This window comes from Raphanus sativus, chloroplast, assembly GCF_000801105.2.
Source record: "Raphanus sativus chloroplast, complete genome".
In the NCBI taxonomy this organism is placed as follows: domain Eukaryota; kingdom Viridiplantae; phylum Streptophyta; class Magnoliopsida; order Brassicales; family Brassicaceae; genus Raphanus; species Raphanus sativus.
Genome location: NC_024469.1, coordinates 42,501 through 55,393, shown reverse-complemented (window position 1 = coordinate 55,393; position 12,893 = coordinate 42,501). Strand labels below are relative to the sequence as shown.

The window sequence follows — 12,893 nt, the reverse complement described above, 5'->3', positions numbered from 1 at the left end:
TATATACACTAGATAAACTCGGCTCAATCTTTTTAGTAAAAAAAAGATTGAGCCGAGTTTAATTGCAATTAAACTAATAAAACGGACGTGAATTACTAATCTAATTTCTAGTCTTGGCCATCTAATTTATCGATGGTTGGGAAGTTAAATGTGATCTCCTTCCATACTTCACAAGCAGCAGCTAGTTCAGGACTCCATTTGCAAGCCTCACGGATAATTTCATTACCCTCGACTGCAAGATCACGTCCCTCATTACGAGCTTGTACACATGCTTCTAGAGCTACTCGGTTAGCTACGGCACCCGGTGCATTTCCCCAAGGGTGGCCTAAAGTTCCGCCACCAAATTGTAGTACGGAATCATCTCCAAAGATCTCAGTCAAAGCAGGCATATGCCAAACGTGAATACCCCCTGAAGCCACAGGTAGAACACCTGGTAGTGAGACCCAATCTTGAGTGAAAAAGATACCACGGCTTCGGTCTTTTTCAACATAATCATCGCGCAGTAAATCAACAAAGCCCAAAGTTGACTCCCTGTCTCCTTCAAGTTTACCTACTACTGTACCCGCGTGAACATGATCTCCACCCGATAGACGTAAAGCTTTAGCTAGTACACGGAAGTGCATACCATGATTCTTCTGTCTATCAATAACAGCGTGCATTGCACGGTGGATGTGAAGAAGTAGGCCATTATCTCGGCAATAATGAGCCAAACTAGTATTTGCGGTGAATCCCCCTGTTAAGTAGTCATGCATTACGATAGGAACTCCCAATTCTCTGGCAAATATAGCTCTTTTCATCATTTCTTCGCATGTACCCGCAGTAGCATTCAAATAATGTCCTTTGATTTCACCTGTTTCAGCCTGTGATTTATAAATAGCTTCGGCACAAAATAAGAAACGGTCTCTCCAACGCATAAATGGTTGAGAGTTCACATTCTCATCATCTTTGGTAAAATCAAGTCCACCACGTAGACATTCATAAACTGCTCTACCATAGTTCTTCGCGGATAACCCCAACTTAGGTTTAATAGTACATCCTAATAGGGGACGTCCATACTTGTTCAATTTATCTCTTTCAACTTGGATACCATGAGGTGGTCCCTGGAAAGTTTTAGTATAAGCCGGAGGGATTCGCAGATCCTCTAGACGTAGAGCAGCCAGGGCTTTGAACCCAAATACGTTACCCACAATTGAGGTAAACATGTTAGTAACAGACCCTTCTTCAAAAAGGTCTAAGGGGTAAGCTACATACGCAATAAATTGAGTTTCTTCTCCTGGAACGGGCTCGATGTGGTAGCATCGGCCTTTGTAACGGTCAAGGCTGGTAAGCCCATCGGTCCACACAGTTGTCCATGTACCAGTAGAAGATTCAGCAGCTACCGCAGCCCCTGCTTCTTCAGGTGGAACTCCGGGTTGAGGAGTTACTCGGAATGCTGCCAAGATATCAGTATCCTTGGTTTCATATTCAGGAGTATAATAATTCAATTTATACTCTTTAACACCAGCTTTGAATCCAACACTTGCTTTAGTCTCTGTTTGTGGTGACATAAGTCCCTCCCTACAAGTCATGAATTTAGAATTCTTGCAATAAAACAAAACAACAAGGTCTACTCGACATAAATTAGGAATAGATTTAATTAACCTTTTTCACAGGAATCTTTCACAAAATTATCAACTAATCAGAATGATTCTTTCTTAGACCATGATATTTGATTCGCCAAATACATCATTATTGTATATTCTTTCATATGTATAGCGCAACCTAATACTTGTTTTTCCAGTTTTGAATCTTTGACTTTTTATAAATCGAAATATTTAATATTAAAATAATAATAAAATCACTCTTGACAGTAATATATGTTGTATATGTAAATCCTAGATATGACAATATGCGGAATTCATCCATGAAAATGAAAAATAGGGGGGGGGGAGTTGATATCGATGGGACGCATAACCGGATATGCTAAAATGAAAATATGAAAAAAAAAGGCTAATGAGATCGAAATACTGAATCATAAATAGAGTTCCATTTCGAATTGGCTAGATAAAACAAAGTCTTGCCTATTATGACAAATAAATCAAAGACTTTCCAAAAAAATTTTTTTTATTCATATATTTTTTATTTTAAAACTAGGTTTCGGTTCGGTTAGTTGAGCTTGAAAACGACTATTCCTTCATTGAAATTTAATTAAGTAACAAATTGAATTGCATATTCGCTTGGGTGGTACCAATGAAATCGAGTGCTTACTCCCATTTATTATTGAATTAACCAATGAATTTACTATCGAAGATTTTTTCTGTATTCGAAAAATTTCGCAACAAAATTGAACATATTTTTTATTATGAGAATAAATCCTACTACTTCGGATCCAGCGGTTTCAATACGTGAAAAAAACAACCTGGGACGTATTGCCCAAATCATTGGTCCGGTACTGGATGTAGCCTTCCCCCCGGGCAAGATGCCTAATATTTACAATGCTCTGGTGGTTAAGGGTCGAGATACGCTTGGTCAAGAAATTAATGTGACTTGTGAAGTACAGCAATTATTAGGAAACAACCGAGTTAGAGCTGTAGCTATGAGCGCGACCGAGGGTTTAAAGAGAGGGATGGACGTGGTTGATATGGGAAATCCTCTAAGTGTTCCAGTCGGCGGAGCGACTCTAGGACGAATTTTCAATGTACTTGGGGAACCTGTTGATAATTTAGGTCCTGTCGATACTAGCACAACATCTCCTATCCATAAATCCGCGCCTGCTTTTATACAATTAGATACAAAATTATCTATTTTTGAAACAGGAATTAAAGTAGTAGATCTTTTGGCCCCTTATCGTCGTGGGGGGAAAATCGGACTATTCGGTGGGGCTGGCGTGGGTAAAACAGTACTAATTATGGAATTGATCAACAACATTGCCAAAGCTCATGGTGGTGTATCCGTATTTGGTGGAGTAGGCGAACGAACTCGTGAAGGAAATGATCTTTACAAGGAAATGAAAGAATCTGGAGTCATTAATGAACTAAACCTTGCGGAATCCAAAGTAGCCCTAGTCTACGGTCAGATGAATGAACCGCCGGGAGCTCGTATGAGAGTTGGTCTGACTGCCTTAACTATGGCAGAATATTTCCGAGATGTTAATAAGCAAGACGTACTTCTATTTATCGACAATATCTTCCGTTTTGTACAAGCAGGATCCGAGGTATCCGCTTTATTGGGTAGAATGCCTTCTGCTGTGGGTTACCAACCCACCCTTAGTACCGAAATGGGTACTTTACAAGAAAGAATTACTTCTACGAAAAAAGGGTCCATAACCTCTATTCAAGCAGTTTATGTACCTGCAGACGATTTGACTGACCCTGCTCCTGCCACCACATTTGCACATTTAGATGCGACTACCGTACTATCAAGAGGATTAGCTGCTAAAGGTATCTATCCAGCGGTAGATCCTTTAGATTCAACGTCAACTATGCTACAACCTCGAATCGTTGGCGAGGAACATTATGAAACTGCGCAACAAGTTAAGCAAACTTTACAACGTTACAAGGAGCTTCAGGACATTATAGCTATCCTGGGGTTGGACGAATTATCCGAAGAGGATCGCTTAACCGTCGCAAGAGCACGAAAGATTGAGCGTTTCTTATCACAACCTTTTTTCGTAGCAGAAGTATTTACAGGTTCTCCGGGAAAATATGTTGGTCTAGCGGAAACAATTAGAGGGTTTAAATTGATCCTTTCCGGAGAATTTGATTCTCTTCCTGAACAGGCCTTTTACTTAGTGGGTAACATCGATGAAGCTACTGCGAAGGCTACGAACTTAGAAATGGAGAGTAAATTGAAGAAATGACCTTAAATCTTTGTGTACTGACTCCGAATCGAATTGTTTGGGATTCAGAAGTAAAAGAAATCATTTTATCTACTAATAGTGGACAAATTGGCGTATTACCAAATCACGCGCCGATTGCCACAGCTGTTGATATAGGTATTTTGAAAATACGCCTTAATAACCAATGGTTAACAATGGCTCTGATGGGCGGTTTTGCTAGAATAGGCAATAATGAAATTACTATTTTAGTAAATGATGCAGAGAAGAATAGTGACATTGATCCACAAGAAGCTCAGCAAACTCTTGAAATAGCAGAAGCGAACTTGAGAAAAGCTGAAGGCAAGAGACAAACAATTGAGGCAAATCTAGCTCTCAGACGGGCTCGGACACGCGTCGAGGCTCTCAATATGATTTGATTTTGTAACTAGCTGACGTATAAAAAAATAGGATCCAAAAGCGAGAAAAATAATAAAATAAAAAAAAAGATGGCTACAAAAACTTATTAGACACCATTGATCAATGGTGTCTAATAAGTTATACCTACTATTGGATTTGAACCAATGACTCCTGCCGTATGAAAGCAATACTCTAACCACTGAGTTAAGTAGGTTATTTATCATCGTAAAGAGAAGGCAAGGGGATACTTATCACATCGATAGGATTATAAATCCAATATTATTTCTAAGCAATACCAATAAACAACGAGATGAAAGAGATATAATGTTCGATCGTATAATATTAATCTTGACAAGAAATTATCTACATGATAAGATAAAATATGGATCATAAACACAAGGGCTATAGCTCAGTTAGGTAGAGCACCTCGTTTACACGTGCGCCAAAGTTTTTCAGAGGAGTCCATCACGCAATCAAACCAATTGATTGATCTTATTAATAAATCGATGTCTTACTCCATGACTTTTTTTTAGGAAAAAGAGGAGAACAATAGCCTGACATTAGGTCCTATTAAAGTACCCCATTTAGGTAGGGAATTAATAGAATCCATCATTGATTTGAGATATTGATAGGGTGAATACCCAGTCTACTTAATGCTAGGCAGAATGAGTATAAGGAACTCAAAAATGATCTTTTCGTCCTATGAACCTTAAGGTGTAGCAAGTTTCATATTTGATTTTTTAATCAGGATGTTAGAGACTATATTTAACTTAAGTTGATCTAGACCAAAAGCAAACCTACGTCAAGAGAACCCAACCCTTCTTTGAAACACTTTGGTAGTTCTTCTGTATTGTATTAGAATTATAGAATTAAAAAATAATCAATCAGAGTACTTGGAACCATTTCTTATCTTTTTTTTTTAAGAAAAAATATGGTAGACTAACTGATCTTTCTATCAGTTAATGAAAGAGCCCAATGCAAAAAAAAAATGCATGTTGGGTCTTTGAAAGAGTTCGAATCATTTTGATAATAATAAGTTCGAGCTCTTTTACCGAGCAGGTCTACGGTTCGAATCCGTATAGCCCTAACTAATAAATTTATTCTAATAAATGACATTCAAATCCAAATAATTGGATAATTTTTGACTTATTACTTAATTATTGTATTCTTTATTTCTAACTGGTTACTTTCAATTTGTTGGTTCATAAAAAAAACTCCCATACCCTAAACCATAAGTCCTGGGGATCGTTCAGAATAAAACGTAAAACCAAATTTGATTTCATTTGATTTCGGTGGATCCAATCACTATCTATCGATATATCTAGATATATACTTATAATTTAGAATAAACGTTTTTTATTCATTAGTCGTAAGTGGATTTTTTGATACGTCATAATTTTAAAAACGAAGATATTTTTATCAATTATGTTTTATTTTTAAATAAAACATAAAACAAATTTAAGAAACAGAAATAAAAAAAATTACTAGTTATTAATCATATTAATATTATATTATTAATATGAGAAACTATTAGTAATAGAAACATGGAAATATTAAGTAATAAGTGTACTGAAAATAAGATTACAATCAATAAATCTTAAAAGGGGACGTCTACCACAGCAACCAAACAAAAATAAATAATTCGATTAATTCGATTAACCTTAATTTTGGTTTTGAAGCAAGAGTTATATATCCCTTGCCCAATCCACTCCGATTGGAAGTGACTAAGCGGGTATTTTTTCCACATTCATAGGAGTTCGTCTATGTTTCTGCTTTACGAATATGATATTTTCTGGGCATTTTTAATAATATCAAGTGCTATTCCTGTTTTGGCATTTCTAATTTCCGGGGTTTTATCTCCAATTACGAAGGGGCCGGAGAAACTTTCTAGTTATGAATCAGGTATAGAACCGATCGGGGATGCTTGGTTACAATTTAGAATCCGTTATTATATGTTTGCTCTAGTTTTTGTTGTTTTTGATGTTGAAACCGTTTTTCTGTATCCGTGGGCAATGAGTTTCGATGTACTAGGGGTATCCGCTTTTATAGAAGCTTTCATTTTCGTGCTTATCCTAATTCTTGGTTTAGTTTATGCATGGCGAAAAGGAGCGTTGGAATGGTCTTAGTTCGTTTCCTGAATACTTGTACAATAACAAAAAAAAAAAAAAGTAAAAAAAACCATTGAAACAATTATGAATTCCATTAAGTTTCCCGTACTTGATCGAACAACAAAAAACTCAGTTATTTCAACTACGTTAAATGATCTTTCAAATTGGTCAAGACTTTCCAGCCTATGGCCGCTTCTTTATGGTACCAGTTGTTGTTTTATTGAATTTGCCTCATTAATAGGCTCCCGATTTGACTTTGATCGTTATGGGCTAGTACCAAGATCAAGTCCTAGGCAGGCGGACCTTATTTTAACAGCAGGTACAGTAACAATGAAAATGGCTCCTTCTTTAGTGAGATTATATGAACAAATGCCTGAACCAAAGTATGTTATTGCTATGGGAGCGTGTACAATTACAGGGGGGATGTTCAGTACCGATTCTTATAGTACTGTTCGAGGGGTTGATAAGCTAATTCCTGTAGATGTCTATTTGCCGGGTTGTCCACCTAAACCAGAGGCTGTTATAGACGCTATAACAAAGCTTCGTAAGAAAATAGCTAGAGAAATCTATAAGGATCGAATTAGACCTCAACGGGGTAATCGGTGTTTTACTACCAATCACAAGTTTTTTGTTGTACGCAGTACGCAGACTGGAAATTATGATCAAGAATTACTCTATCCACCATCATCTACTTCAGAGATCTCTACTGAAACATTTTTTAAATACAAAAGCCCAGTATCTTCCCACGAATTAGTGAATTAGGGAGGATTTGAGAGAATAAGAAAAAAATCTTCATAAATTAGAACTCATGGTAAATGTGAAAGACTTAAATTTATATAAAAAAGGTGTGGGGGAAATAAAAAAGATGCAGGGCACTTTGTCCGTTTGGCTAGCCAAACGGGGGCTGGTTCATAGATCGTTGGGCTTCGATTACCAAGGAATAGAGACTTTACAAATAAAGCCCGAAGATTGGCATTCTATTGCTGTAATTTTATATGTATATGGTTACAATTATTTACGTTCCCAATGTGCCTATGATGTGGCACCAGGTGGCCTCTTAGCCAGTGTGTATCATCTTACGAGAATAGAATATGGTGTCAATCAAGCGGAAGAAGTTTGCATAAAAGTATTTACTCACAGGAGTAATCCCAGAATTCCATCTGTTTTCTGGGTTTGGAAAAGTACGGATTTTCAAGAACGGGAATCTTATGATATGTTAGGAATCACTTATGATAGCCATCCTCGGCTGAAACGGATCTTAATGCCCGAAAGTTGGATAGGGTGGCCTTTACGTAAGGATTATATTGCCCCCAATTTTTATGAAATACAAGATGCTTATTGAATGATAAAAAATGAGTCTTAGTTTCTACAACTACGGACCTTCGCGGAATATTTTTAATTCGATTCGTTTTTAGATCAAACAAACAGAAGAATAAAGGTCGTATTCATATTATTATAGATAGCTTAATCTCCAATTTGAAAGATACTTTTTTCCTAAAAGCCGAGCCAATAGGATGAACTAAAAAAAAAAAAAAGAGTTCTGCATTATGAACTTTGTATCGCGCACATAACTTAGTCAACTTTAGTCACATAACTGGGAATGAATAAATAAGATCGGAAAGCAATACAATAAATGGGGGGGTTAAAATTCTATTTCTATTGTATCTAATGAATCTTGGGGGTATTTCTGCCCTTCAACGATAGATACTATAGATATAGATAGATATAGATCTTTTTTTTACTTTTTTTTTTTATTCTTTCAACCAGAACTTTCCTTTCGAATATGTATTAGGTATAAAGTCTTATACATTTTTTTTGAACGGATGGATCCACAACATGAACAAAAAAAGAGAGGGGGATAAAGGATGATTGCACTTTTTTTACTAAAGATACGTTTAATTTGAAGACTAGAAACTTATCAAAATTAATCAATCCTATGCCAAGAACCAGATTTGAACTGGTGACACGAGGATTTTCAGTCCTCTGCTCTACCAACTGAGCTATCCCGGCCATTACCGAAGTATCATTCTCATTTTATGAGATGACTTAGGTCTATGTCAATTAAAAGAAACGCAAAAGTAGTAAATGAAAAAAGTTTTGGACCGGGAATTCATTGGATCTTCGAAAAGAAGACTTTCTAAGTTTTAGAATGAAAAATGATTTAGATTCGAAATAATTCAAATCGATATTTCTTTCTCATTTGTATATGTATGATATATCCCACAAGACTTGTCTATAATAAGAAAAGAAATTCGAGTTTGTAAAAGTGTCGGATGAATGAAAAAAGATAATGAATTCTTGAATAACTAAAAAAAGGGTAAGGTGTCAAACAGACTTTTTTAGGGAGTAGGGTTGGGGATAGAGGGACTTGAACCCTCACGATTTTAAAAGTCAACGGATTTTCATCTTACTATAAATTTCATTGTTGTCAGTATTGACATGTAGAATGGGACTCTATCTTTATTCTCGTCCGATTAATAAGTTCCACCAAGGATCTATCAGACTATGAAGTGAATCATTTGATTCAACACAAGGGATTGAACTCCATTTGTTAGAACAGCTTCCATTGAGTCTCTGCACCTATCCCGCTTTCTAAACTCTGGTTTGTTCGCGTAACTCAGGATTTGGCTCAGGATTGCCCATTGTTAATTCCAGGGTTTCTCTGAATTTGAAAGTTATCACTTAGTAGGTTTCCATACCAAGGCTCAATCCAATTAAGTCCGTAGCGTCTACCAATTCCGCCATATCCCCCTTTTTGCTTTGAGATTAGGATCTCATTATGATGTCTTTCCACTTTTTCTTATGCCGAAACCTTGGAATTCATTACATATAGATACTTATTTTATTTCTTTGGTATCTTCTTGCATTTTTTTTAGCCCCATCCATATTGATTTAGTTTAATCAACAAAGATTCTATCATTTTTGTATTTGCAATTCAATATGGTTATATATTAGAGAACATATATATGTTCTTCCTTTTCTCATCGTTGTTTTAAATTTTAAGAAATAGTCGAACGGTCGATTTGTTTTTTTTACTTCCATGAAAAGAAATTTATGATCATTATTGAAACTTAGAATTCTACAATGTGCAACGGAAAAAGATTATAAGTCTACTTCGTAGATTTGAAATTCGAATAATTAGAAAAAATTATATTCGAAATGAATATTTGAATATTCATTCTAATAATTATATAAAATAATAAAGAAAATAAAAAGATAAAAAGTATAAAATAATAATAATCGCATGAGGTTAGAACAAAAAAACCAAGAATTTCAAATCAGATATCATTTAACTTTAAAAAAAAAAGCTTTCCGGTCTAATTCAAATTTTCTTATTTAGAAACTCATGAAATCAAAATTAGAAAGTCGATCTATTGCTATATTCTATTAATTAATTAAGGTTTTGTTTTATTTATTTAATGATAGTCACTATTTATTTGAGCTATATTCTGTTCTAGAATATCGAAAATATGATGAATTCTAAATAGATAAGGAAAAATATGAATAGAATAGTTAATTAATACGATCTAGTAGTTTAGTGAATTTGTATACACTATTTTAGTTGAGCCCGCTTAGCTCAGAGGTTAGAGCATCGCATTTGTAATGCGATGGTCATCGGTTCGATTCCGATAGCCGGCTTTTACATAGTTTTTCGTTTTTTTACATGATTTTTAATGTACTTTCAAAAAAAAAATAAGATTGAAAAGACTTCTTTCACCTTTTTCCAAGAGTTACCACGCCATTTATATTATGTCATATAAACTTCCATATAGGAATATATATTGGGGTAAAAGGGTTAGATCTTGGCAAAATAAATGAAGAAAATAAAGGAAAATTTTTGTGATTTATTGATTTATATATATTGTATATACAATAAAAAAAATCTGTATATTGAGAGAATATATCTTCTGACTCTTTGTATTCCAATAGTTTATTGGAGTGGATTTTACGTTATTTATCATTATCATTTAGTTCAGTTTTAATTTTGTTTAGTTTTCGTACAATTTCAATAAAAAAAGGAGTCTTTATGTCACGTTACCGAGGGCCTCGTTTTAAAAAAATACGCCGTCTGGGGGCTTTACCGGGACTAACTAGTAAAAGGCCTAGGGCAGGAAGCGATCTTAGAAACCAATCACGCTCCGGAAAAAAATCTCAATATCGTATTCGTTTAGAAGAAAAACAAAAATTGCGTTTTCATTATGGTCTTACAGAACGCCAATTACTTAAATATGTTCGTATCGCCGGAAAAGCCAAGGGGTCAACGGGTCAAGTTTTATTACAATTACTTGAAATGCGTTTGGATAACATCCTTTTTCGGTTGGGTATGGCTTTGACTATTCCTCAAGCGCGCCAATTAGTTAACCATGGACATATTTTAGTTAATGGTCGTATAGTTGATATACCAAGTTATCGATGCAAACCCCGAGATATTATTACAGTGAAGGATGAACAAAACTCTAGAACTTTGGTTCAAAATCTTCTTGAGTCATCTGCCCCCGAGGAATTGCCAAACCATCTGACTCTTCACACATTCCAATATGAAGGGTTAGTCAATCAAATAATAGATAGGAAGTGCGTCGGTTTGAAAATAAATGAATTGCTTGTCGTAGAATATTACTCTCGCCAGACTTAAAAAACCTAAGTGAAGTAAAAAAAAATCACTAAAAACAAGAGTTCGGACAACTCCCCTTTGCCCGCTTTTTTGATTAAAACTAAAAAGGCACAAGGGAAGGGATTTTGTCGGGGAATCTTTTTCCTATTCATGTATCATAGATTGGTAGGGAGGTTTGGATCCCTTGTTTGCTCTTCCCAGCATTTTCCATAGCAAAGAAATGTAGATTTTATATCGATTTTTTTTATTTGATTTGATACGTTGTGGTCAATCACGTAAGATTGGTTATTTAGTTGAAAGTACGGAAAGAGAGGGATTCGAACCCTCGGTAAACAAAAGCCTACATAACAGTTCCAATGTTACGCCTTCAACCACTCGGCCATCTCTCCGACATCAGGATTATGACTGAGTACCTGGGTGAATAGCGAGTTATTCATCGTTTTTTAGATTATGGTTAATAGATACCTTTTTTGATCGGAAAAATTGGAAGTAGATAGAATATTTTTTTATAAAAAACGAGTCCGCTTTTATGTTAGTTCGTACTATAAAATTCCTTTGTTTGTGAGAAAATTTTCTCACAAAAGAAAAGTTAAAGGAAATAAAAAGAGTTATAGAATGGATTACTACCTATGCCAAGATCGCGTATAAATGGAAATTTTATTGATAAAACCTTTACAATTGTAGCCGATATCTTATTACGAGTCATTCCGACAACTTCCGGAGAAAAAGAGGCATTTACTTATTACAGAGATGGTGCGATTTGATTATCATTATCATTTTTTTTTATTTCTCACCGATTTGGAATAAAAAAAACGAGTATTGAAAAAAATCTACGCTTTTGAAGGTGAAGTTTATAATATAAAAAGCAATCCCTTCTGTCATGTATCCACGATTAGTGCAGCCTTAGATGCTTCAATTATGAATTCGAGTATTGAGCAAAAGGTTTTTACCTACGGTTCCCGTATTACAGATCAATCCTACTAGACTAATACAATATACGAATAGGAGGCACAGGGGAAGAAGCACTACGCCGAGAAATCAACAACACGAAAACTTTCTTCAAAACGATTCCTTTTCTTTCTTCTTCTTTGGGATTGGGACTAATTAAAATGGTTGGAACAATAAACATCCATCTCGTCCGTACTTTGGATACCCGTATAACCATTGAAGACTGTTGAAGTGACTAATTCCTGGAAATTTAGGGGCGTTGAGAACAAAGAAATTTTTAGAGTTTCCTTTTTTATTTTTATCTAGTATGAATCCACTTGGTAGTAAGAAAAGATCTTTTACAAGAAGGTTGGCTAGGGATTTCTTGTAAAAACATTAGCCCCGCTTAGTTCATAATGACATCAAATTTTTCCATATCCATATATTTATTATTTTCATTATGCACCTAAAGGAGGAGCCGTATGAGATGAAAATCTCACATACGGTTCTGAAACGGAGAATTCGTTAAAGCGAATGACGACCGTAACGGATGTCGGCTCAATCTGAAGGAAATTATGCGGAAGCATTACAGAATTATTATGAAGCTATGCGACTAGAAATTGACCCCTATGATCGAAGTTATATACTCTATAATATAGGCCTTATCCACACAAGTAATGGGGAACATACCAAAGCTTTAGAATATTATTTTCGGGCATTAGAACGAAACCCCTTTTTACCACAAGCTTTTAATAATATGGCTGTGATCTGTCATTACGTGCGACTATCTCCACTATAGAAAAAAAGAACGAACAGCTAGTCAATGAAATACTAGAAACAAAAAAAAAAAAGGCTTTCTACATAAGCATCGTCCAAAACGATTTTTTATCAGCTGTAGCAAATAAATAAACTTCATGGATAGAAATATGAAGTGAAGACTAGATATGCCTAAATACTTTATTTCTATGGATAAAAAAAGATTGAATTGATAGAGGAAGCACCGTAAAGATCAACTGGAAAGGTTTTGGACCGA

At 35.2% G+C, this 12,893-nt stretch overlaps 8 protein-coding genes and 6 non-coding genes across 14 annotated transcripts in view; 9 read left to right on the top strand and 5 right to left on the bottom strand. All coding sequences in view use genetic code 11, as the record gives it.

Moving 5' to 3' along the window:
* Positions 1 to 107: 107 nt before the first annotated feature.
* On the bottom strand, positions 108 to 1,547 carry rbcL (ribulose-1,5-bisphosphate carboxylase/oxygenase large subunit). The gene has a single exon. The coding sequence runs from the start codon at positions 1,545 to 1,547 to the stop codon at positions 108 to 110; it is 1,440 nt and encodes a 479-aa protein (YP_009046922.1).
* Positions 1,548 to 2,341: 794 nt separating this feature from the next.
* On the top strand, positions 2,342 to 3,838 carry atpB (ATP synthase CF1 beta subunit). The gene has a single exon. The coding sequence runs from the start codon at positions 2,342 to 2,344 to the stop codon at positions 3,836 to 3,838; it is 1,497 nt and encodes a 498-aa protein (YP_009046921.1).
* atpE (ATP synthase CF1 epsilon subunit) lies at positions 3,835 to 4,233 on the top strand. Its single transcript has one exon. It carries the CDS (start codon positions 3,835 to 3,837, stop codon positions 4,231 to 4,233), a length of 399 nt encoding a protein of 132 aa, YP_009046920.1.
* Positions 4,234 to 4,354: 121 nt separating this feature from the next.
* Positions 4,355 to 4,427, bottom strand: trnM-CAU. Its single transcript has one exon. It is a non-coding gene; the product is annotated as a tRNA-Met (tRNA).
* Positions 4,428 to 4,611: 184 nt separating this feature from the next.
* trnV-UAC lies at positions 4,612 to 5,300 on the top strand. The gene is made up of 2 exons: positions 4,612 to 4,650; positions 5,266 to 5,300. It is a non-coding gene; the product is annotated as a tRNA-Val (tRNA).
* Positions 5,301 to 5,976: 676 nt separating this feature from the next.
* Positions 5,977 to 6,339, top strand: ndhC (NADH dehydrogenase subunit 3). Its single transcript has one exon. The coding sequence runs from the start codon at positions 5,977 to 5,979 to the stop codon at positions 6,337 to 6,339; it is 363 nt and encodes a 120-aa protein (YP_009046919.1).
* Positions 6,340 to 6,405: 66 nt separating this feature from the next.
* Positions 6,406 to 7,083, top strand: ndhK (NADH dehydrogenase subunit K). Its single transcript has one exon. It carries the CDS (start codon positions 6,406 to 6,408, stop codon positions 7,081 to 7,083), a length of 678 nt encoding a protein of 225 aa, YP_009046918.1.
* A 103-nt stretch (positions 7,084 to 7,186) lies between these two features.
* On the top strand, positions 7,187 to 7,663 carry ndhJ (NADH dehydrogenase subunit J). The gene has a single exon. The coding sequence runs from the start codon at positions 7,187 to 7,189 to the stop codon at positions 7,661 to 7,663; it is 477 nt and encodes a 158-aa protein (YP_009046917.1).
* A 595-nt stretch (positions 7,664 to 8,258) lies between these two features.
* trnF-GAA lies at positions 8,259 to 8,331 on the bottom strand. The gene has a single exon. It is a non-coding gene; the product is annotated as a tRNA-Phe (tRNA).
* Positions 8,332 to 8,674: 343 nt separating this feature from the next.
* Positions 8,675 to 9,072, bottom strand: trnL-UAA. The gene is made up of 2 exons: positions 9,038 to 9,072; positions 8,675 to 8,724 (listed from the first exon to the last, which is right to left on the bottom strand). It is a non-coding gene; the product is annotated as a tRNA-Leu (tRNA).
* Positions 9,073 to 9,887: 815 nt separating this feature from the next.
* Positions 9,888 to 9,960, top strand: trnT-UGU. The gene has a single exon. It is a non-coding gene; the product is annotated as a tRNA-Thr (tRNA).
* A 388-nt stretch (positions 9,961 to 10,348) lies between these two features.
* On the top strand, positions 10,349 to 10,954 carry rps4 (ribosomal protein S4). The gene has a single exon. The coding sequence runs from the start codon at positions 10,349 to 10,351 to the stop codon at positions 10,952 to 10,954; it is 606 nt and encodes a 201-aa protein (YP_009046916.1).
* A 281-nt stretch (positions 10,955 to 11,235) lies between these two features.
* trnS-GGA lies at positions 11,236 to 11,322 on the bottom strand. Its single transcript has one exon. It is a non-coding gene; the product is annotated as a tRNA-Ser (tRNA).
* Positions 11,323 to 11,562: 240 nt separating this feature from the next.
* Positions 11,563 to 12,893, top strand: part of ycf3 (photosystem I assembly protein Ycf3) — a 2,026-nt gene continuing 695 nt past the window's right edge. The window contains 2 exon segments of the mRNA in view: positions 11,563 to 11,688; positions 12,411 to 12,638. Of these exon segments, the coding sequence (YP_009046915.1) occupies positions 11,563 to 11,688; positions 12,411 to 12,638 (354 nt within the window).